Source organism: Apteryx rowi, unplaced genomic scaffold (assembly GCF_003343035.1).
Source record: "Apteryx rowi isolate R43461 unplaced genomic scaffold, aptRow1 scaffold_484, whole genome shotgun sequence".
NCBI classification, from domain to species: domain Eukaryota; kingdom Metazoa; phylum Chordata; class Aves; order Apterygiformes; family Apterygidae; genus Apteryx; species Apteryx rowi.
The window spans coordinates 475,668-498,565 of record NW_020450743.1 but is presented as its reverse complement, the minus strand read 5'-3'; the positions used below and the strand labels follow the sequence as shown (position 1 = coordinate 498,565).

General features: G+C 41.4%; 1 protein-coding gene across 5 annotated transcripts; it reads left to right on the top strand.

Moving 5' to 3' along the window:
* The first annotated feature begins 2,494 nt into the window (after window positions 1-2,494).
* RNF20 (ring finger protein 20) lies at window positions 2,495-21,713 on the top strand. Of its 5 annotated transcripts, none has more exons than XM_026078721.1 (20): window positions 2,495-2,514; window positions 7,804-7,973; window positions 8,125-8,292; window positions 8,403-8,550; window positions 8,724-8,906; window positions 10,135-10,253; window positions 11,052-11,198; window positions 11,379-11,456; window positions 11,755-11,874; window positions 13,216-13,395; window positions 13,618-13,753; window positions 14,487-14,608; window positions 14,968-15,365; window positions 15,951-16,068; window positions 16,799-16,948; window positions 17,868-18,080; window positions 18,581-18,706; window positions 19,857-19,997; window positions 20,380-20,481; window positions 20,728-21,713. In XM_026078721.1, the coding sequence occupies exons 2-20, from the start codon at window positions 7,845-7,847 to the stop codon at window positions 20,902-20,904; spliced, it is 2,955 nt and encodes a 984-aa protein (XP_025934506.1). In that variant the 5' UTR covers window positions 2,495-2,514; window positions 7,804-7,844; the 3' UTR covers window positions 20,905-21,713. The 5 variants fall into 5 exon arrangements, with proteins under 5 accessions (XP_025934506.1, XP_025934508.1, XP_025934507.1 ...); XM_026078723.1 differs by lacking the exon at window positions 2,495-2,514 and adding an exon at window positions 5,295-5,315 and having other exon boundaries at window positions 7,808-7,973; XM_026078722.1 differs by lacking the exon at window positions 2,495-2,514 and adding an exon at window positions 5,298-5,315.
* The last annotated feature ends 1,185 nt before the right edge of the window (window positions 21,714-22,898 follow it).

Here is a 22,898-nt window from a genome sequence, read left to right as displayed (position 1 = left end):
TGTGAGAATCACAAAGAGTTAGTCATTTCTCTTGCTGTCTTTCACTGCAGATTTTTAGGTGTGGAGCTTCTGTAACTAGAGGTCTGCTGCTGGGAAAAGATATTTAGCCTACATAGCCAGAAAGTTTGGGTACCAACAGTGCAAGGTTTTAACTACACAAAGAATCAGGAAAATTCTACCAAATTATGGCTCTTTTAAAACTGTTTGAAATTGCTAGGAAAAAATTTAAATGGTTTTAATTCAATTTAGCTGAATGTACTTTGAAAGTGAAAGAAGCAGAATAATTAAAGCTTTTTCATTCTAAATGACAGTGTCTGTACAGGATGTAACACAGATAAAAAATATGAATTGAAAGTGAACTATTTAGTAATTAACTCAGACTAATTTTCTTGAGTGTTTCAGTTTAGACAAGTCACTGGCCTTACTTAAGAAGGACATGAATGTCTCATCTAGAGACACAAATGTCCCATCTAGATCTAGAAGGACACCCTACTATAACAAGTAGGCCTGCATTGGCTAGAATAAAGATCTGATTTCTCTATAGTTTATTACTTTTGTAAATTTCATTGCTGATAAGTAATGAGCATGTTCAGATAAATCTCACTTTCCTTGCCTGTCTCATAATGCAACAATATATAGCTTACCAAGATACAAAACAACTTCTGAATAACAGCTCTTTAAGTGCATTATAGGTAGGGATGGTAGACTTAGGCTTATTTTGAGGAAACTAGTCACAGCACTGTTTCCAGAATCATATGTTCACAAGATCCCTCCATATACAGGCAATAAATTAAGGGGGTATGCTGCCCCCAGCAGATAGAAACAGGAAAAAAACGCTCAAACCCTTGCTCCATTTGCTGAGACTTTTATCCCTCATGATCATTATTGAAATTGGGCAGTTAGATAGCAAGGCCATAACTAGTAATCCTGTCGGTTCTACTCAGTCTGGGTCTACTCACTGACTGAAGTCATTCATTCTTCTTTCTTCAGATTGCCTGCCAGGATGTTTTGGGATTCCTGAGAGAGAGAGAGCTCTTTTCTTCTGTGTGGTCTTGACTTTTAATTGAGCTGCTTCCAGCATTTCCCTTTTTGGAGCTCTAGGGCTGTTTGGTTCTTCGTGCATTCTCATTGTGAGTAGTGTGGGCAAACAGCCTTTGGATTATTAGGGAAGGTCCTATTTATGATTCACTGAGCTGCGCAGAAGCCACTGTTGGAACTATTAGAACAGATCATATTCAAAGCTTATTTTGGGGAAAAGCATGGAGGGCCATCTTTGTCAGTTAACAAACAGGAGAAGTAAGTAGTATGGCATGTTTCTCAGACCTTGTTATTTCATAAAATACAACAACATAATCATCTGCATTCAAACTTGTATTCTCCATTTGCCTTATAGCATCAAATATTTCTTTACAGCGGGAGGACAATTTCAGAAGTCATGTCTGCAAGACAAAAACAAATATGAATTTCTGTGCAGAATATGAGATCCATTTTTATATTTCTATCCCAGTCAGTTCAAATAAGGGGAAAATGAAATTTCATTCCCAAACCAAAGAATATAATTCATATGCCCCTTCTTATGTGTGTGCACTAAGTATTCTTGCCCTAGAGCTGTATACTACTATGGTGAGCTCAAATGAGCAATAATTAAAAAATCTGGTTTAAAAAAAATAAAATTTCTTGCTGTAAAGTAGGAATGCGTTTAATAAGTGCATTGGCTATGAAGTTTCAAATGTGTTCATTTTCTTCAGTCTGCTTTTCTGCCAAGAAAATTATACAATCTTAAATAACATAAACAGCAATTGTTGTATAGATTAGGGATGCTGATGGAATAGGCTGCAAAGTGGTGTCTTTTTGTGTGATGTGATACACATATTGCATTGGATTGGTATTATTAGATACAGTGCCCTTGATGTTAGTAAATACAGTTCCATGGGTATCCTTAGTAAATGTACCCCAAGCCTGGTGCACTAACATGGCTTTTTCATTCCTTTTCATACCCACGGCAACAACATTGGTCCCTTTGCAACATTTGTGAGAGGAGAAAGAAAATTGTCCTACTTTCACAGTCCACCCTTTGGCATAGTAAGATAAAGGCAAAGCGATAAAACAGCATAGGATACTAGAGTAAACCTTAAAGAATCAAATTTTGAGCAAGGACTGAAGCTGTGTGCTTCAAAGGTCATATTTAAAATGTAAGCTGGTAATTTTCTTATTGGCTGTCAGACWTTGATAACATGCAAGTCCTTGTTACACAAATCAACCAATAAGAAAGGGGTGTCTTTTAAGGCACCAGTGTTTCTATTTTTGCTTGAAGAAGCCCATGATCAAACTAAGATATAACAATCTTGGAACCAGTAGTAGATGAATCAGGAAATGAAGGGGGTTAGGGAGTTCAGTTTAAACCCTTCACCCTATTTATTTATTGTGGTTGTTTTTCCAAGGAGAAAGCTACATTTGCTTTGAAGCCTAAGACTTGCACACGCACAGGACAGGATCTGGAACTTTCTTTTGGAGGTAAGTTGCACTAATGAGCACCTTCCTTTTTCTTTTTTCTCTGTTTTTCTGGAGACTTTCCTAACTTTTCCTGTCAACAATGTGATCTCATCTAGTAGGCTCTGGACATATGTGTAAACTACCAGAGAAAACAAGGATTATGTTTCATACCTGGTATTCTAAGGTAACTGCCCATCTGCCTGCCTTGTACTAAATATGTAAGAGGAGAACCTTGTGCTAAAGACTAAGCAACCTTGTAATGCAACATAAAATCAGTATGTTATCATGAAGTAACTGATTTGCTTTCAGTTCACAGTCTAGCTAATGAAATGCTGACTTGTGTGCTCACACAAAAGAGACTTTTTCCACAAAAAGATTTACAGCAAGGGCTTAGCTCAATTTAATTGTGGGCTCTGGTTAGCTCTTTTAGGGCAGTCACTCTGCCGTTCTGGACACTATTCTGCTTTGGCCTTTCACAGCGGTTGCCCGACGACTGTGTTTTTATAGCTTATTATCTCAGGCTAGCTACTGCTTGTGAGGCCTTAGTCCTCAGTTCTATTTCTTTGACCCCTTTCCTTGTGTATGCAACTCACAATCCCGTTGTTCATCTTCCACTGACAGCATCAGGAGCTGACTGGCTGAAGTGCTTCTGGTCCTGTCTTTGGGATACATSTTTCTTCTGTTACTTGCTCAGCAGATTCCAGGGCACACAGCCTTTCTGGCAAAATAGAGGATTTCGCTCAGCCATCTAGGGCAAAGCCTTCTGTTAGCCCTGTTCTCTGAGTCAGTTTCACTAACAGGTTTTTATTAGGATCAGCTATGAACATCATGCTGTCTTTTATATAGCAATTTCTCCCAAGAGCACAGTTCTGCTGGATGAAGGATCTTTTCAGATATTGTCCTGGGTGTGTCACACTTCCAAATTTAACCACATATCTGCATGCTGCCTGCCCAGACATACCTGAATAGTTTGTGAATAGTTCACATCACTGAGTCTCCTCACCTTGGTTTACTGAAGAGGAAGCATTTCAAGCCAGTTTCTAGGACTTCCATACCAAACGTTTGTTCTTCTTTCTGGGATGTGCATACACTACTTTCCTTACAATTTGAGGGACAGTCAAAATTTGGGCTCTCATAGGTCCTTTTGATTTGGAATTGAGATTGTTTTGGCAAGAGGTTCAGGTAATCTCAGCAAAATTCTGGTTACGAGACAATATAAAGTCTTGTTTACACAGGCAGAACCAGTCAATCTGAGAGCCTTTTGTGATCCCAGCTGTAGCATACTACTACTAGGAGCTCAGAAGTGTCCTCTGTAGGCTGTTCCTTACCCTTACACAACTTTATTTATTCAGTTTATCTCTAGGTTTGGGTTGATGCATTTCTTCAAATCAGTCTCCTCTCTGCTCATATTCAAACATGTACAGATTCTTTTCCAGAAACCCTCAGCCCCAATAATTCAAATTCCTGAGCAGCTGTAGTTTCGAGTTAAGTATGTGCTTAACTTTCTGCTAGTGTTATTGCAATTGAAGGACCGTGGCTAAACCTGCCAGTTTCAACAAGGAGCAACACTAATTATAACATTTCTAACAGACTGAAAGTATTTCCAGATTGCTCCTGTACACCTTGTAGTTCCTATTCAGTGATATTAGATTGCTCAGTTCTCCCACTTTCTTCACACAAGTATCTCAAGTATTAATAGTCCCTCTCTTTCTCTCTCTTCAGCCCCCTTATCAGTGCTTGGATTTCAGTGATATTTGCCTTATCACCTGCACATAACAATTCATGAGAATGTGATAGTGAATCTATAAACATCACTAGGGGAACTGCATACTCCTTCTAAAGAAGGGGAGCAAGAATCTCAGTGCTCAGAGAAAGATTACATGCTTTTCAGGAGTTATATATAAGATTGGAGTGATAAGGGACAGGAGGAGGAGGGCAATTTTTCTGTCTTCAGTTTGCAGACTGTGTGCAAAAGTATACAGGTATCTTGAAGTATAGCCATCTCTTTATTAGCAATACAGTCTGGCTTGCTAAAAGGACCTTCCCTTTTAAGCCCCTTTTTAGGGCAAGTGCAGACAGTATGTGGTATACACTGGGTAAAAGAAGAGCTCAAAGATCAGACTGGATACTTATCTAAAACACAGTAATTAGCACAGATACTGAAGAGAATGTGCTGAATGGGAGGCTGTTTTGCAGGAAAAGGGTTTTTTTTTTTTTTTTTTCCCCCTCCTCTGTGAGGGAAATGCCAAGGTATGCAGAGAAAGAAGAAACAGAAGATGAAATAAAAGTTTGTGACTGTCCATGCAGTTACAGTTTTGCAGTGATGATGTAAGGCTAAACTTTTTTCCAGTCTACACAAGATCAGTGCCCAAGAAAAAAAAAATTAGAGGGGAAAAATAGCATAAAGGTGGAGAAAACACAGAGACTGAAAGCTATGCTGATTTGAAGACCTGATTTTGAGTTCACTCAGTTCAATAGAAAAGCTTGTATTGGTTTCAAAGATTTTCATCAAGGATTGTTTGCAGTAACTACCAATGAGTCCTCTTAGCTTTTATTCTCAGCAAAGTATTGTAAAAGTTTATATACATATATAAACGCCGCCTCGCTCACGCCCCGCCGGGCACCCCCAGGGCGGGCGGACGCCGCCGCCTCGCTATCCCTGAGCGGCTCGGCGAGGAAGGCGTCGCCGCTGCGGCCGGGCGGCAGCGGCGGCCATTGCACCGGAGGGCAAGGGCGGTGGCTTCAGACGCTTCGGCAGCGCCATGGCAACGGCCGCCATGTCAGACGACGGCAAGCGGCGGGCGGGGAGGCCGCCATGACGGGTGAGGGCGAGATGGCGGCCGCCTGGCGTCTGCGTAGCTAGGGTGGGGATTGGGCGGGAGGCGGTGGCCGTCACTTCCGGCCGGCCGCGGGGAGGCGGTGGCGGCGGGGGGCGCTTATGGGCCCGTGGGCCGCGGCCGGGAGTGAACGTGAGTGCGCTGCGCGGCGGGGGGCGGCGCGGCGGGGATCGCCCGTCACGGCGGGACCCGGGGGCGTTGTGGGGCGCGTTGGGGACAGTGGCGGGGGGCGTGGGAAGGCCGAGGGTGCGGCGAGTGTGGCAGGGCTCCCTGAACGTCGGTGCTGGTGTGCGTTGGGGGCGGTCGTTGGCTGTGCGGGGCCGGAGCGGCTTTGCCGAGCACGGGGGAGGTGAGCGGGTGGCGTGGCGGTGGGTGCGGAGAAGGCCTGAGCCGTGCGCCTCGCTGAGGCGAGGAGAAGGCACGGGGGGATGTATTTCTTTGAAACTGGGGTTGATTGTGAGCTGTGGTCGGTAGGGGTGGGCAGGAAGAGGTGAAGGGTGGGACCTTTGTAGCGAGGGCGGCTGTGTGCACTGGGCAGGAGTTAGTCCTGACAGGTGGCAGACAGGAGCATTGGAGGCATGTGTGGTCGGTACTGAGTCAGAGAGCTCAGACCTGACTAGCGGGTAAGGGGCTGTATATGAGTGGCTAAATACTTAGTCCAGGGAAGCTTGCTGTCTGCAAACGCTTGAGGGGCTTGACTCCTGGCCAGCGGTAGGTGGGGGCGATGCCACGTGGGAGTGTGTTTTGGTGCCTCTGCGTGAGAGGGGTTTGAAGGTAAGAGAGCTGCTAAGAGAGAGATCAGAGGTACTATAAAGCAGAGTTGCTGGTAGGGCAGAGTGTCAGTCTTTGGTCAGTGTGGTCTATTGTGGAGGAATGAGTGTGAATAGACTGCTGCTGAGTGTGGGATTTAGTTCCTAAGGGAAAGCCAGGGGCCGTGGTCATGAAACCTTAGGGGCTGAGTCCTGCCACAGGGTACATGAGAAGGTGAGTCTAATGGAGAGGGAAAGCTAGGCCCATGAGAGATGGTGCCAGGAGGCAATACACGAAATATTTTGTACAGGGACAAAAAGGCTGAAAGAGGGTAGTCATTGGTAGCTTCCTGGGCTGATACATAGCAATATTCTTAGCAAGACACTTTTTGTTTGTTTGTTTCTTCTCCTAATTCTTTCTAGCTAAAATTGTTGCCCACTGAATTACATTGATGAAAAGAGGAAAATAATTAAATGAAAGTTGTCTTTGAAATAGCTTTTTGATTAGAGATGTATTTTAATATTTGTATTTCAAGACAGCTTATAGGAACACTGGGAGAGATGTGTGGTATTTCAGTAACTCATTTTGAAATAGCCTTAATACTGTTCTGGATATGGTGAAAGCCATTGTCAAGGTAAAATGCTTCTTAAACAAGATTTGGCAAAGACATCGGTGTACCAGCTTAATCTTAAAAATACAATAGTCTCATTACTTTCAATAGGACTACTCAAGTAAAGTAAGTACATAAGTACTGGCAGGTTTATTTTGTAACCCCTAGTTGCACTGTAAGTGCCATTTTAGACTGAAATAGTATAGAAATAAGATTTGTATTTTTCTATGAGTTTTATTTACTTCTATGTTTTATTTAGTTGGAGATAGAGAGAGACCTGTAGATTGAATGGACATTGTGAATATGGGAGAAGAATGCTGTTTACATCAAAGGAAGATCTAATTTGTTACCTTGGCCAGCACTAGCTGCTGTATTTATTTTGGAAAACCTTTAAAGAAATATTTGTTGTTTAATAAAAAACAAATTATATGGAACTAGTAGTCGTAAGTTTTTTCAGATTTCATTAATTTGGTCCCAGATACACTCTAAAAATGTTTGTGTCCCTTTTGAAACACACGCAGTAAAATTTGTCAGATGAGTCTTTAAAAACCTTTCTTTGGAATTGCCTTTCCTTTTTACTAGTGTTTCTAAGGTCTTTATGTAAAATCTTATAGGGCTCATCTTTGAGGTGCTGCTGCCCTCGATTTAAATTGACTGTGCCTATTGGTATAATAAGAATTTGACTGATGTGAAGTGTATACAAACTCAGGAAGTCTTTGGGTTATACATAGTCCCTTTTAAAAGGTGAACACAAATCATTTTGGTTAAAATAAAGAGATAGAAAAGCCAGAGACTGAACCTACGTGATTTTTTTTTTTTCAGAGGGGTCTGACAAGGTACAGTAATTGCTTCTGAACATTACAGAGCAGTGGCTCTAATGCTGTGTTATTTTTTCATCATCTTGCTGTTCACAGTGCTAGCGCTACTGGGGCTACTCACTTTTGAACAGCATTTTCAAAAACCTTCCGAGTTAGATTTCCCCTAATGTGTTTGGCATCTTATCATGATGAAACGGAACATTAGAAACCGTAAATGGAGTTGACTGTGTGTGTGTGTATGTATGTTTACTGTTTTTTCTTTTTCTTTTTTTTAATTGTGTTCCTTAATGTTAAGGCAGAACTTAGAGAAGGGAGAGTCTCTACACGTCAGCCGCCATGTCTGGAATTGGCAACAAACGGGCCGCTGCAGAGCCTGGCCCTTCTGCACCCCCAGAGAAGAAGGCAGGGGTTGAAGATTCAGGGACCACAGTGGAGACCATTAAGCTAGGTGGTGTTTCCTCAACGGTATGTCTTCATTGTATACCTGCACTCAAATTCTTGCTTATCTGGAAGCAGAACCATCTTATTTCCTTATTTCTGAGCCCAGTGACCTTGCTTGTATGTAACATGCCAGTGCTGTGTCAAATGCATTTATCTGACTTGTGCTTCTGCACAGGAGGAGCTGGACATCCGGACCCTACAGACCAAGAACCGGAAACTAGCAGAGATGCTGGACCAGCGGCAAGCAATTGAAGATGAGCTACGGGAACACATCGAGAAGCTAGAGCGACGGCAGGCCACTGATGATGCTTCTCTGCTGATTATCAATCGTTACTGGAACCAGGTTAGTAACGTACTTTGTTATGCTTTTTGCCCTTGTCCCCTCTTCCATTCACCTATGCTCGGTTATTTTATATCTGCCATTTATCCTTTTTTGCCTGTCCCATCTTTCAGTTTGATGAAAATATTCGCATCATCCTTAAACGCTTCGACCTGGACCAAGGTCTTGGAGACCTTCTGTCTGAACGAAAAGCCCTGGTGGTACCAGAGCCTGAACCAGACTCAGACAGTAATCAGGAGCGCAAAGATGAGAGGGAACGAGGTGAGGCATCTGGAAGGGTAATTTGTTGACTTTGACAGTGGAAAAGCAGAATTTCAGCTGTGGACAGTGTTGGATGTACTTTCTAAAAGGTGTCATAGTCTCTCCAATTATAAAGACTAATATTATGTTGCTTGACAAAGTGTGTTTATTCTATGCAACTCTCTCTGTTCCAGGTGAAGGTCTGGAGCCAGCATTCTCCTTCCTAGCCACCCTGGCGAGCAGTACTAGTGAGGAGATAGAGTCTCAGCTGCAGGAGCGTGTAGAGTCCTCCCGCCGTGCTGTTGCCCAAATCGTGATGATGTATGACAAGTTGCAGGAGAAAATGGATGTGCTGTCCCACAAGCTGAATAGTGGAGGTATGACTGAGCTGGCTGGTCTCTGGCTGATAGTCAAGGATCCCCACCTACCTCCAGTCTAGGGATGATCTTTCATTGAAAGTGTTAAGGCCTAGTTCTTCTCATGCTTGTTTAGTTGCTGAAATAGATTGACCTCGCTTTCCAAACTCCCAGTAAACAAAACATATAGAGCAGCACTCTATGCTAGAAGAGTATTATAACTGCCTTTAAATCTGAATGCTGAGAACTCTGTCTAGTGTGTTGAGCTAAGAGGAGGACTTGTTCATCATTGTGATGTGCTCATGCACCTGAGAAATTATTGATTCCAGTTAAACCTTACTTCCCTGTGAGCTTTTGAGCTTACAAGTAAGGAAATGAAGCCAGTATTGCAAACTGATGCTGGACTTCTCATTTTCAATTCAGTATAAGGCTTTGGTATAACCAACTCCTCATTTCCCTCTGGTTTTTGAGCAAGTTGGTAGCCATCTGATTTCTTTGGTATGCCTAGCCTGTCAATTTTGAATGCAAAGCAAAGTTCTGCAGAAAAAAGCTAAATGATTAGCTTCTGAAAATTAGTGGTAACAGATTCAGTTTACGCTTAGATGAAGCTCCCTGAAAACCTCTGAGCTTGTTAGCTCAAGGTTAGAATTTTTATCTTTTTGGAAACATTTGATTGAAAATGTAGATGGAATCTCAAGTCAGCCTTAGTTTTCCTATTGCCCAGAGTGTTTTACATTCTCTGATAGAAGAGCTCTGGCAAATCTGGCAGTAGTATAGTGAAGTATTACATTCTTGGTTGACAGTCTCACACTCTGTAGCAGCACTGGTGTGAATGCAATGTGGCCTGTACTTAGTTGTTGTAATTCATGATCTGGTATATTAGCTGAAGCCACCTGTAGAGGCAGGTGTATACAGTTCTGAATTTGACCTGCAGTAGAGTGTCACTGGGCTRCAAGGGCATGTTCTGTTTTGCTGACGCTGACATGTGGGGAATGATTTCTGCCATTAGGGGACAGTAACAGATGATCAGGAATGCATAGCATCTTAAACTGCAGAGCCTTTTGCTTAGTGACTGCAAGTTGAAGCTTTGTGTGGCTAGAAATGAGACTCAGAAACCAGCTAGAGAAAATAATGGGCAGGGGTTAAATAGAAATGTTGTTTTCCATTTTATTTTTCTTTCTGCTATTGAAGAATTAAAAACAATCCTCCTTGGCTTTTGTTCATTTCCTGTTCTTCATGCATCTTTCAGATATTTCATTAATGGAGGAAGCAGTCCTGGAGCTGAATTCCTACCTCTCACATGAAAATGGGCGGCTGCAGGAACTGGCCGATCTTCTTCAGGAGAAGCACCGAATCATGTCTCAGGAGGTATAAAAAGGAGAGAAAAATAATCTGTCTAGAAGTCTGTGCTCAGTAGTTTCCTACTTAGAATAACTGTGGTTACCATAATTTAGAAAGCAGATTATGCTTTGGAGAAGGACAGGAGCAGCAAGAGCTGGAAATCAGATTCTGGACAAAGGTTAAGGAAAGAGTTGTGGAGGATTTCGCATGGATTTTCTGTGTGATTCAACAGTATTTACTTATTGCATCACAGAAACAAAAAGGAAATGGATCAGTGAGTTGCGTGGATTCAGTTTTAGAAGAAAAGGCAGCAGAGGAAATGGTGAGGTGATGCTAAGGTGGCTGTGTAAACGTTAGAGACTTGACTTTTGGAAGTGTAACAAACTTAGTTATAACATGATCCCAGTCATTAAGGGATTCACATTACCACAGTTTTTCCTTCTGTAGTTTTCCATTTGTGTCAACCCTAGTTGAGTGCTAACGCAACAAATACTTCAACTATGGGTGTAATAGATGAGCAGAAGCATTTAAAAGGTTTAACAAGTGCCTTTTAATGTGCTTATGTAGGTGCCTCTGTCTGCTGCTGGCTAATACCAACTTCTTGCCCCTTTTCCATTTTCAGTTTTGCTTGTTTTGTTTTTATTGCTGTGTTGTGATTTGGCTAGTCCAAAATTCAGAACAATTCAGGAAGTAATCTGTCCTCATAGCAAAAGACAGGTGGAAAGCACAGGAATCTAGGGTACACTGACTAAAGCTAATATTGAACAATCTTCGAAAACCTTATTTAGGTTCAGTATGCTGGCTGAAACACTGTTTTGGTTGCAGTTCTCCAAGCTGCAAGAGAAAGTGGAAACAGCAGAATCTCGAGTGTCTGTATTGGAGACTATGATTGATGATCTTCAGTGGGATATCGACAAGATCCGCAAAAGAGAGCAGCGACTCAACCGTCACTTAGCAGATGTTCTGGAACGGGTAAGCACTGTCCTCCTTGCCAGGAAATCCAAAAGAAGGGCATAGTTTTGAACTGCTTGACATCTTCCTAGTCACTTTGTGATAAAATCTATAAAGTATCATTTTCAGTCCTGAATTTGCTTTATCAGCAGAGTCTTGGCATTAAGTGTGTACTTATGAAATCTCTTGTMTTTTTTGCAGGTAAATTCCAAAGGCTACAAGGTGTATGGAGCTGGGAGCAGTCTCTATGGGGGCACAATAACCATTAATGCTCGCAAGGTAATGCCAGAGGATCATTTGTGGGCAAGGGGAAGAACAGAGACACAGAGAGCTTGTCGTTAGGGCCCAGCTTGGATCTGAATTTAAATACTTGCTTTGCTACAAGTCTCCTGCGTGACCTTGGGCAAGACATTTTGTGTTTTGTGTTAGTTCCCTACTTATGAAACAGACCTTATGGAAGTAGTCACTTGGTAATGGTGAGACTTAGCTATTTCTGTTACCGTAGAGACAGCCACTTAATTAGTGCCCTCAAAAGATATGCTAGCAGTGGGGTTTACAAGCATGTTATCTCCAACAGTTTGAAGAGATGAATGCAGAGCTGGAGGAAAATAAAGAGCTTGCTGGGAATCGCCTCAGTGAGTTGGAAGAACTGCGCCAGGATCTTGAGGAAGTAACAACACAGAATGAAAAACTCAAGGTGGGAGATGTGTACCTGTATGAGGATGAAGGTGTCCTGATGTGGTTGGTAACACTCTGTCTTGCTGTACTGTGTCTCTGGAAAGCCTCTTTAATGATCCTCAGCAGTGCTCTCTCTTTAGCTGGATTCTGTTTTCCACAAAGTATTAGAATCTAACATGTTTGTGTGACTGATGCTTGCAGTTCAGTGCATTGGTGACACCATGTGGTCACCTGTGAGAATCATAGTGGTTTTTATTTCCCGTTTTCCGTTCTGATCCACCCATTTGGTACATTTTTAATGATCTCTGGTTAAAACTAATTTCACACCTTTACAGGTCTTGACTCCCTCCTCAACCTTCTTCCTCCTACCCACCCACCCAATGGACAGGGAACTGAAAGAATTCAGGAACTTGTTCAGGAAAAGCTGGGCTCTTGGAACAGTGGATGCACTTAAATCTTCTGCATGTGGCAGAATAGTTAGGGCACAACATATGAATTCCTTATGTCTTACTGTTATTATATGGTAATAGCATAAAAAAGATGTGAATCTGTAGTAGATAAATATATGATGATATATAGGATAATCTAAATTTTATCGTGGTGGTCAATAACATATGTTAGTCTTTTAGGAGAAATGCCTTAGCTGATTACCCAGGTTTCAAAAATGAGGTTCTAGGAACTGTCTTTTATCCATAYGAACTCATTTTGAGGGAAACGCTGTTTGAGATACAGCCTTCCTTTTTCTCTTAATTAATGTTAAGCTGTATGTGTGTATATATGTATCTGTTTCACTATTGCTATTTACACTCATTTGCTAAATTTTTGCTTAAGGAAAATTCAGATTCTGTACTTCTGCTCTTTCTTCTTTGCTTTTGGTCTTTGTGGCTCATATTATTAAGAAGTCAACATGAATGCCTAGTTGGACCTATAATTTCTCTAGTCTTCTGTCATACTTTTCTGCACTTCCATCTTCATTGAATAAAGTGATTATGGTTTTACAGAAAATCCAYTAAAAAGTTTTTCTTGTTTCCCTAGCTTATACCTTTGAAACTACTGCAAAGCCTGAGAATCAAAAAATCTTATCATGTGGCTGTGTGAGAGAAACAGCCTACTGCACAGAAGTAGGAAGAGATAATAAACTGTTTCTGAAGTTGCTATAAAAGCATATCACTTGCATCTAGTTCTCTGCAATACTATTAAAGTTATACTTTTGTCTTTGAGGCTTTTAAAATGCTTGTGCTGCTGCCACTCTGAAGTTGTCTGTGTCAGCTCAATTCACTGTTCACCTGCCTTGCAAAGGTGATGCTAAAGACAAGGAGATAATGTTTCTCTCTGTGACATCTCCTTGTGTCCTGGCCAGGTTGAGCTGCGACGAGCAGTGGAAGAGGCTGTGAAGGAGACCCCGGAATATCGCTGCATGCAGTCCCAATTTTCTGTTTTGTATAATGAAAGTCTCCAGCTGAAGGCACATCTTGATGAAGCCCGCACTCTGCTTCATGGCACCCGCACCACACATCAGCGCCAGGTGGAACTAATTGAGGTAGCTGTATCATCTCTCCATCTGTATTTCCCCAGGTCTCATTAGACTAGGGGACATTGTTTTGCCATTAACTATCACTGTTGATTGGCCTGGGTGGCTCTGGGAATAGTCAGGTAATTTGTCTTCTGGGTGATAATTAACCTATTATTGTACCTCATGTTGATGAGTTGAGAGATATTCCAGGGTTTCAGTGCTAACTTCCATCCCCTTCTTGTTCCTCAGAGAGATGAGGTCAGCCTTCACAAGAAGCTACGCACAGAGGTTATTCAGCTAGAAGATACCCTGGCCCAAGTCCGCAAAGAATATGAGATGTTGAGGATAGAGTTTGAACAGACTCTTGCTGCCAATGAACAAGCAGGTATGGAGTTCCCTTCTGTTGTGTTTAAAAATAAACAAAACAAAAAGCCCATTAGAGACTGCATTGCAGTACAACACCTGCTTTGATTCTTTTTCTGTTGTTAAATACTTGTTCAGGCAGTTCTCTATCTCGGGTAAAAAAAAAGCTTTTATTGTAGTTTAGGGGATGCCAGTTCTGTGTTATCTGACTTATTTTTAGGTGTTGTAAATACGTCCAAAAATGTTTTAAAATATTTTGCAAAAATCTGGTTTATGATAGCATAGAGATCCTGTGGGATATACAGTACTTTTTGTATTATTAGAAATTGCTTCTGGGAGGAATGAATTTATACATCTGGGATTACAAGCTGGATAGGAAACCAGTAATGTTCTTCTTCTTTTGTCAGAAAGAAGTAAGAAGATATTTCTAAAGTAGCATTTAAATGCTCAGAGATTTCTGATAGTATGACACATTATCCCTATTAGGATTTAGAATGGGAATACGTGAAAAAGCAATGTTAAGAGGAATTTAGGGCTGACAGTTTGCAAAGGTATAGGGTAACGTAAAACTGGCATAACTTCTGTGAATATATTGTGTTACTTTCTTGTGGAACAGAGTTATTATAGTCTTACTTTGATTCTTTGTCATTTGTTTGTTTTTTGTTTTTTGTTTTTTTTTTTTTGTCCATCTCAAAGTCCTCTCAAGATCAGCAAAACTGTGGCTTCTTACTATCATGTATGTTTCATTTTTGTAGGCCCAATTAATCGGGAGATGCGTCATCTCATTAGCAGCCTCCAGAATCACAACCACCAGCTGAAGGGAGAGGTGTTGAGGTACAAGCGCAAACTGAGAGAGGCCCAATCTGACTTGAGCAAGGTATCGGAGCAGGAAAGCTGGAAGAGAGCAGATAGTGCTTAGGAGAAGGATGAAGGCTGCCAGGCCTCACTTGTGTTATCAGCCTTTCTGATCAAAGATGCAGTATGCTGTGTAATTTTCAATGGAGCTCTAAACAGTAGCCCTGCATTTGTACTACTCGTACTCACCGAGTAAATGGACTTCCTTCTGAGGTTGTACGATGCTCCATGAAAAGTGTTAGCAGTAGCAACTGTGAGGGAGTTATGCAAGAAGGGACCTGGGAAGACTGGGGAAAAGTGGATAACTGTGAGATAGGCTTCTGGCTAAGAACTTAGAAGTTTGTTTCTCTTTGTGTTTTCTCTATTGCTATTCCACAACAGATTCGCTCTCGCAGTGGTAGTGCTCTCTTACAGTCCCAGTCCAGCACAGAAGACACAAAGGAGGAACCTCCAGAGATCAAGCAGGAGCCTGATGATCCTTCTGCACAAGTGTCTGTCCCCAAGGCTGCTTCTGAAGATGCTAGTGAAGCAAAGGCCAGGCGAGATGAAGAGGAACGGGAGCGAGAAAGACGGGAGAGGGAGAGGGAACGAGAGAAGGAAAAAGAGAAAGAGAGAGAGCGAGAGAAAGAGAAAGAAAAGGAAAAGGAGCGAGAGCGGGAAAAGCAGAAGCAGAAGGAGTCTGAGAAGGAGAGAGAGTCCAAAGAGAAGGAGAAAGGGAAGCATGAAGATGGAAGAAAGAAGGAGGCTGAAGTGATCAAACAGCTGAAGGCCGAGCTCAAGTAAGAGTTGCTGTCTCTCCCTTCCATGCTTGAGCTGGGCCTRTTCTGAGGCATTCATGTAAAGTAACTCTTATTTATGAGACTAGCTCCTGAAGTTTGAGTTTTCTGGCACCCTCTTCATCAGATTATGATTCAAACAATGTAGTAACATTTCTCCTATGACAGCCTGAGGCATAAAAGACCTAACCAGATACTCTGTAGTTTAAGTCCGGTAATTTTTATTTGTTGCTGGCATTACGATGATGTAAAGCTTTACAGATGCAGTAGTCTTCCCTGTCTTGGATCAGTGTGAAAGCACAGATGGATAGTTTGTTGCTTACTGTTATGGTACACTTTTTTCTTTCTTTCTTTCTTTCTTTCTTTCTTTCCTTTGCTTTTCGATCCGTAAGTGTCTGAACATGTCCATTTTCAGTCTCCAGCATGTGCCCCTTGGTTGCTTACATTGCCAGGATAAGATGAGCCAAGGATATGCCACAGACCAACCTGTGGGAGGCAAAGAGAATATTGCTCTTGCTTTCAGGCTGGTCACATAAAAGTGTAGCTTTCTGGCTGTATTCTCACAGTTGTCTGTCTCCCTGTTTCCAGGAAGGCCCAGGAAAGCCAGAAGGAGATGAAGCTGTTGTTAGATATGTACCGCTCTGCCCCCAAGGAACAGAGAGACAAAGTGCAGCTCATGGCAGCCGAGAAGAAGGCAAAAGCTGAGGTAAATCTCATTTCTCTTCCCTTTTTCTTTTTATCATGTTACTTAAAGGTTCTTCTCAAATCCKCTGCACCTAAGCTATGTTTTTTGTCTTCAAAATGGAGATTGTTGCTCTTCTCATCTTTGTCACTTAGGAGAGAGATTGGGACAGTTGGGAAGACAGGAGAGAAACAAGGAGATTTGGGGATGTTTTCCTTCTAAGGGACAGTGTTGTCATCACTAGTGATAAAAGCAGTTGCTCTTGCAAAGGTGTATTTTGCTCTCCATTGCAGTTACTTGTAGATTTGATATTGTTACAAACATTGGAACGACCTGAAAAGGATAGAGGGGCTAGGCAGCCAGTTAGAAAAAAACTATCACTTGATGTATTTAAAAAGAGGTTTGGACAAGAATTAGGCCAAAAATTGAAAAATGTAGCATCTGAATGGAGCTGCAGAGAGAGCTTAGGCTGAACAGAATTATTCAACTACAAGAGACTAAAGTTAATGTTCCTACTCTGATAAAAGGCACTGTGGCATTTTCAAGGATTTTGAAATCAAGATCTTAGTCTTACAGCTCATTTTAATGGTCCATCTGCCAGTAGTGTCCTGTCAAGATTAGAGGTGTGTTTCCTTTTCCTGTGTTTTGAAGGCATTCTTTAATATTTTAGAGAATTATGGGGAAAACAGGTTCTTAACAGAGTCTGGGCCACATTCTTGTGCTTAATCTTGTTTCTCTTTCATCTTTGCTGTAGCTGGAGGAACTGAGGCAGAGGGTGAAAGAACTGGAAGACAAGGAGAAAAAGGAGAGTAAAAAGATGGCTGATGAGGATGCACTCCGCAAGATCCGAGCAGTGGAGGAGCAGATTGAGTATTTACAGAAGAAACTAGCCATGGCTAAGCAGGTGAGAAGTTAGGAACAAGTTCTGTCTTGGTTTGGGCACCTGGGAAGTAAATACCTTCAGGTAACAGCCAAGAAGATTATCTGAGGGAAGGCATTCTACCCTGTATCTGCCAGATGCAGTTCTGCTTTTATTCTTGTTTATTGAAGGAAAAAAAACAATAGAAGTCACAAAGCTCATGGTGGGTTTGGGTGTGGGGGCWTGTTTAATTGTCTGTCTGGCCTAGGTGAAGAACACGGAGGGCCAGGGTTTGTGTCTAGACGCAGAGGTTGCTATTTCATTTTAAAAAGTATTTTATCTACACAGTTCATGTAATTAATGAATGTGCATGGTGCTATGATATAAGCCCTTTCTTGTGGAAAAGGATAATATAAATTTAGGAGAGCAGGACCACTTGAGTAAGGGAGAGGCAAGCCAGTGACTTGAGGCTTGAGATGTACCTTTTTAGAGCTTATGTTTGTTTATAGTGCAAAACAGTTCTGTATTGTCCTTTACTCCATTAATGCTGAAGTGGCTGAAGTCAGTTTAAGGGCTTGGCAGCCAGTTAGTTAGGAGCTGTTGAGTTGTCCATGTATAGAATTATTGTTCTAGTTTGTATAACAGCTGTTCAGCTAACTGGGAGATCATTTCTGTCCAGTTCCTTTTCTGGGGATGACTCTCTGCCACGGTTGATTTTCGGAGCAGGTAAACCAGTCTGTGAATGTTTGCAGGGATAACCATCCCTTTTGTACAACCTCTAAATCCATACAATCTTTGCTTTGGTGCATACTTTTAGGGAGCATTTTTTCTGTTTTTTGGAAAGGTAGAGACTGATGCATCTTTTGTTCATCTGTGCTAGGTTTTGGTGTCTCTGAGTAAGATGTTCAGGTTCATTGTGTAGGTACAGGAGACAGTTGTGCCAAAACATTTTATCCTCTTGCAGGAGGAAGAGGCCCTGCTCTCAGAAATGGATGTCACAGGCCAGGCCTTTGAAGACATGCAGGAACAGAACATCCGCCTGATGCAGCAGCTGCGGGAGAAGGATGATGCCAACTTCAAGCTGATGTCAGAACGTATCAAATCCAACCAGATCCACAAGCTACTGAAGGAGGAAAAGGAGGAGTTGGCAGACCAAGTTTTGACACTGAAGACACAGGTAACCTGACAGAAGGAGAGAGGGCAAAAGAACTGATGGGAAGGTAGAGGGAATGTCTCCCTGATCAATCTAGGTATGCTACATCAGACTTCAAAGATATCCTTCTCAGTGAGCAACAGAGAGACTGCATATGAGTATAAAATTTCCTGCACGTTCATTGCTGTGTAGAGCAGGAGGAAGGAAGGAAAGGCAAAGTCATCTTCCTACAGTAACAGTACTTCCGGATATATTTTCTGCCATTCTTGGAACTAAGGCAGAACTGTTCACAGCCTTGGAACAAGTTCCTAAGCCACCTTCCAAAAAATAAATTTAAATCATAGCTGCGAGTATTTGGCTGCCAGTCTGACTGCATCAAGGGGGAGAAGGACAAGCTGAAGAGAGGCTCCTTGGTGACAGGGAGGCAGGAATAGTTTTAGCTTATAGCTTTCATGATGACTCTGAGGACCTGCAGAACATGCATCTCATTCCTTTTTTTTTTATCCCCTCTATCTCTTTCCAAGGTGGATGCCCAGCTACAAGTTGTACGTAAGCTGGAAGAGAAGGAGCACTTACTGCAAAGCAGTATTGGAACAGGAGAGAARGAACTAGGTCTTCGAACACAGGCCTTGGAAATGAACAAACGCAAGGTAAGTGATTGTTTTTTATTCTTGGATCATAAGGTGGAATTGTTGTCTTGTTGCAAGCATAGAAGGTGCCTAGCTGTCACTGGTGTTATGGAGCTTAGTATTCCCTAGTTTTGGATTAGTTTGTCAGAAGGCTGAGCAGTCCTAAAAAGTGTTCTAATTAAGGTATGGTAGACTGATAGTTCCTTTGTTAAAGAAGAATCAGGCATAAATGTGTCTTTCTGAAAGTCTGATTAGGGAGCTGGAGTAAGGTTCTGTTGAAAGGATACCTATAGTGGAAGTGGAAGAAGGGGCAGCAGCCAGGGGAAGGTAACTGGGGTTAGTTAGAGCTGGCACAGAAGAGATGAGGAAAATAAAAAAAGTAAAATGAGCTCAGGAGCTCATTTAACACATGTATAAGGTAATTAAAGAGAAGGGGTCTGTTATGAGTAGAATAAGACTGAATCTCATGGTAGAACCTGGCATCCTTGTTGAATCTCAAGAAACATAGGAATGACATTCAAACAGACAGAAGAGAAAACAGAAATATCACTTTGAAGAGGAGATGAGGGAGTTCAGTGCAATCACTTGAGCTGGATATCACAATCTCTAGTATTGAGGAAACTTGACTAATAAATTTATTGATGCAGTGGCAGTTACAAAGTGATAGAACTGGTGAAGAAAGAAAATTATGTGCCAAATTAAAAAAATAATAATAATAATAAAATACAAAAAGAAAATTATGTGTATTTAAAAAATAAAAATAAAAGCTTATCTTGAGGTTCTGTCTAAATCAGTTATACAACTGCCGCTAAACAATTTAGTAGAGAAAATGTTGAAGATGGAAGACTGAAAATATATGAATGAGAAAAACATCGTATGTGGGCATTAGTATTTTTCTAAGTGAGATGCATCGTAGTGCAACAAGAGTTGGTTCTGTTGGAATAAAGAGGAATTTTCAAGCTAAATGATTAGACTTTGATGATAGTAAGATATTTTGGTACTGAAGTGATGTTTAGGAAATAATTCCAGTTCTTCTGTTTGAAACTACCAAAATGAGACTGAAAAGGTAGGTATCAGCAGCCCTAGAAGTGCCTCTTGTGAGCAGTCTTGGATTGCCAGATAAAGGAGCTAGAAATCATCAGGACTTCTTTTCTCTGGTTTTCTTTTTCAGGCCATGGATGCAGCCCAGCTTGCAGATGATCTGAAAGCCCAGCTAGAATTAGCTCAGAAGAAGTTACATGACTTCCAGGATGAGATTGTGGAAAGCAGAGTAACTAGAGAGAAAGAGATGTTCAACTTCAAAAGAGCTGAGGTATATGCCTCACTCTCAGTCTCGTAATTTCTATCTCCCCTGGTGTCTGCCTCCTTATGCATTCAGCTTGGAATGGGTTTCTGTTATGTGAATTTCTTCACTGTCTCCTTGTTATAAGTGTTTTTTTCCAGTTTCACTTTTGCTTCAGCTTCATCAGTTCTTGGTTAGTTCAAATTTTGACCATTGATAACTGACAATACACATGACACCAGATGATGATGTAATCTGTCATAAGTCTGTTGAACAATGCGGGAAGAAAACTATGAGTGGACTGACTTAGTGAGGTGTGGTGTTGGCTACAGGTGCTAGTTCTCTTTGGTCCCTGAGAAAGCAGTGAGAGAGAGGACACTACTCACTTGTTTGTTCTCCTGTTTTTATGCAGGAAGACATTTCTAGGCTACGCAGGAAGCTGGAGACCACTAAGAAGCCTGATATGGTACCCAATTGTGATGAAATATTGATGGAAGAGATCAAGGATTACAAAGTGAGTACCTGTCTCCATCAGCCTCCCTCTGTAATTCTGTTTTAGCCAGTAGGCTGTGTACTCCTGTTTTCTATATTTCACATCCCTTGTCTGGATTCTGGCACTGTAGACGTGTTCTACATTTGAAGAAAAAAAAAAAAACAAAACTTTTCTTTTTGAAGAATTGTAAGACCTTCATCTTCTGTCATCTTTAAACTTTTCCAGTGCGGTTCAGTGGGATCTCACTAAAGCATTTCTGTCTTGCAGGCCCGCCTGACCTGCCCATGCTGTAACATGCGCAAAAAGGATGCTGTGCTCACAAAGTGCTTTCACGTTTTCTGTTTTGAGTGTGTTAAGACACGCTATGACACCCGGCAGCGTAAGTGCCCCAAGTGCAATGCTGCATTTGGTGCCAATGACTTCCATAGGATCTACATTGGTTGACTCTTCCCACTGGAGTGACAGAAAGGTGCCGCTTATGCTGACCACCCAGCCTCCCTCATTTATTCTGATTGTCACTTTTGGGGCAGTCAGTGCTTTTGTCAGATGACCTGCAGTCTTTTCCAGGAATTATGGTTAGAGAAGGGAAAGGAACAGACTGTGGATGTTAGTTCCTTTCCTATCCCTTTTCTTTTATTCCTTCCTTCAGTTTTTGTGAATTCTTTGTGTCTCAGAGGCCATTTCCTATCTATCTTTTCCACACTGCCAGGTTGGGAACATCTATCTGAAGTCTTGCCTTGAGGAGATGGGAACTGTCCATGCTGCAGCATAGATAAGTGGGGCCTTTATTTGAGGAATTTATTTTGGATATTTAGTAAATCTCATCAAGGTATGCGAGGATTTCTGAGAGTGAATAGCTTCCCAGTTAAAGGACCAAATAAGGAATGAATTGGTACGTCTGCAGGCTTCAAATTTGTAAGCAATGACTTAAGCAATGACTCCATGGGCACATATCTTCTTGAGTCAGGACGAGAATCTGTGAAGGCTGGGCATTAGAAAACATTCTTCCTACCCCACAAAGCATATGCACATCTTGGTATCCAGAAGGGGAGAAAGATAAGTCATAGGAAAATATTTAAGAATAGTATTGCACTGACAAACCCTGGTTGATATGGAAAATTTTCCCTTGGGCTGAGGCATTACTATCATTGTCCTTTTCAGAAAAGAATTTGTAGGGGTTACTTTGGTGCAACTTTGCCACAGAGATTAACCCTGTAATGCACAAACTTTAATAAAAGCTGCGGTCTGAATAATTTTTTCTGTTTTGCTTGCTTTTGTTGGTATCTAAATGTGGTTCTGTTCTTTGTTCAATCATTAGAAACGTTTTTCCAGAAGTTTTAATCTTCTAAAGTAGACAGATGAATTTCTTCCTCCCTTTGTCTTCAGGAAGCAGTTAAGTAGTATAACCTTTGTTCTTCTGACTGTGCCTTTGCTACCTTATTCCTGACCCAACAGAAAAGCCACACTGCTGCATTCTTTAAGCAGCCATTTTGTCATGACTGCTGAGAACTTCATGAAAGGACATGGCTTTACTTTTAGACTCTGGGTTCCTTGCTGCAAGGCCGTGTTTGAGGTCTGCTACTAAACATGAAAAGCTAGCCATTTATGTACAGTGTTTCTTCATAAGACATAGTGTTTTCCATGTAACTCTAATTTTCTTGGAAGATGTTACGTCGCAGAGATTTATCTCATCARTGTACCTTCCTAGAATCATAAAATCTGTATTATCTTCCTATAGTCACTTTAAGAGATAGCAAAAACAATCATGAGGAGAAAGTAATTAATCAGACTGTCTTGTAATGTGCATTACTATTTTTCTTTTCCAAAACATTCAAAAAATATGAATAGAATTAAAAAGGAATAATAATGAATTTACAAAATTCTCAGGATTCAAGGGGAATGCTGAAGGTTTGCGACATGGCTTAAGTTTTGTAATACAGTGTGTAGAGGAAATGAGAGCAGAACCCACTTTGCTCTCATCAGAAGTTGCTCACTGGATTCCAGTATGGCGTCTTGTCGGAGAAAGAACAGGGTGCTTTAGGAGTACTAATGCAGAGGTAGATTTTGGGATACAAATGCCTGTTTATCAAAAACCAGGACTTAAATTACCAAGAAACATTGTCTGGACCTTTGAACAATTTTCCTGTAACAGCAGACTTTCTATCACAGATGGGAATGATGAATTAAACTGCTCCTGTAGAGGTCTAAAAGCCCCTTACCCTTTCTCAGTCATTGAGTTGCATCACATTTCTAGTGGAAGTCAAACTTGAAATTTTTTTGCTTATACTAGCAGTGTTGGGCTCACTCTGGTCAATGGTAGCAAACAAACATTTGAAAGAGTCTGGGTTTATTTCACAGTTGAAGTTAGGAAACTCTTATTTTCACTTTCCTCACAGAGGTAAAAGCATTTTCTTATTCTAAAATATTTTCATTTAAGG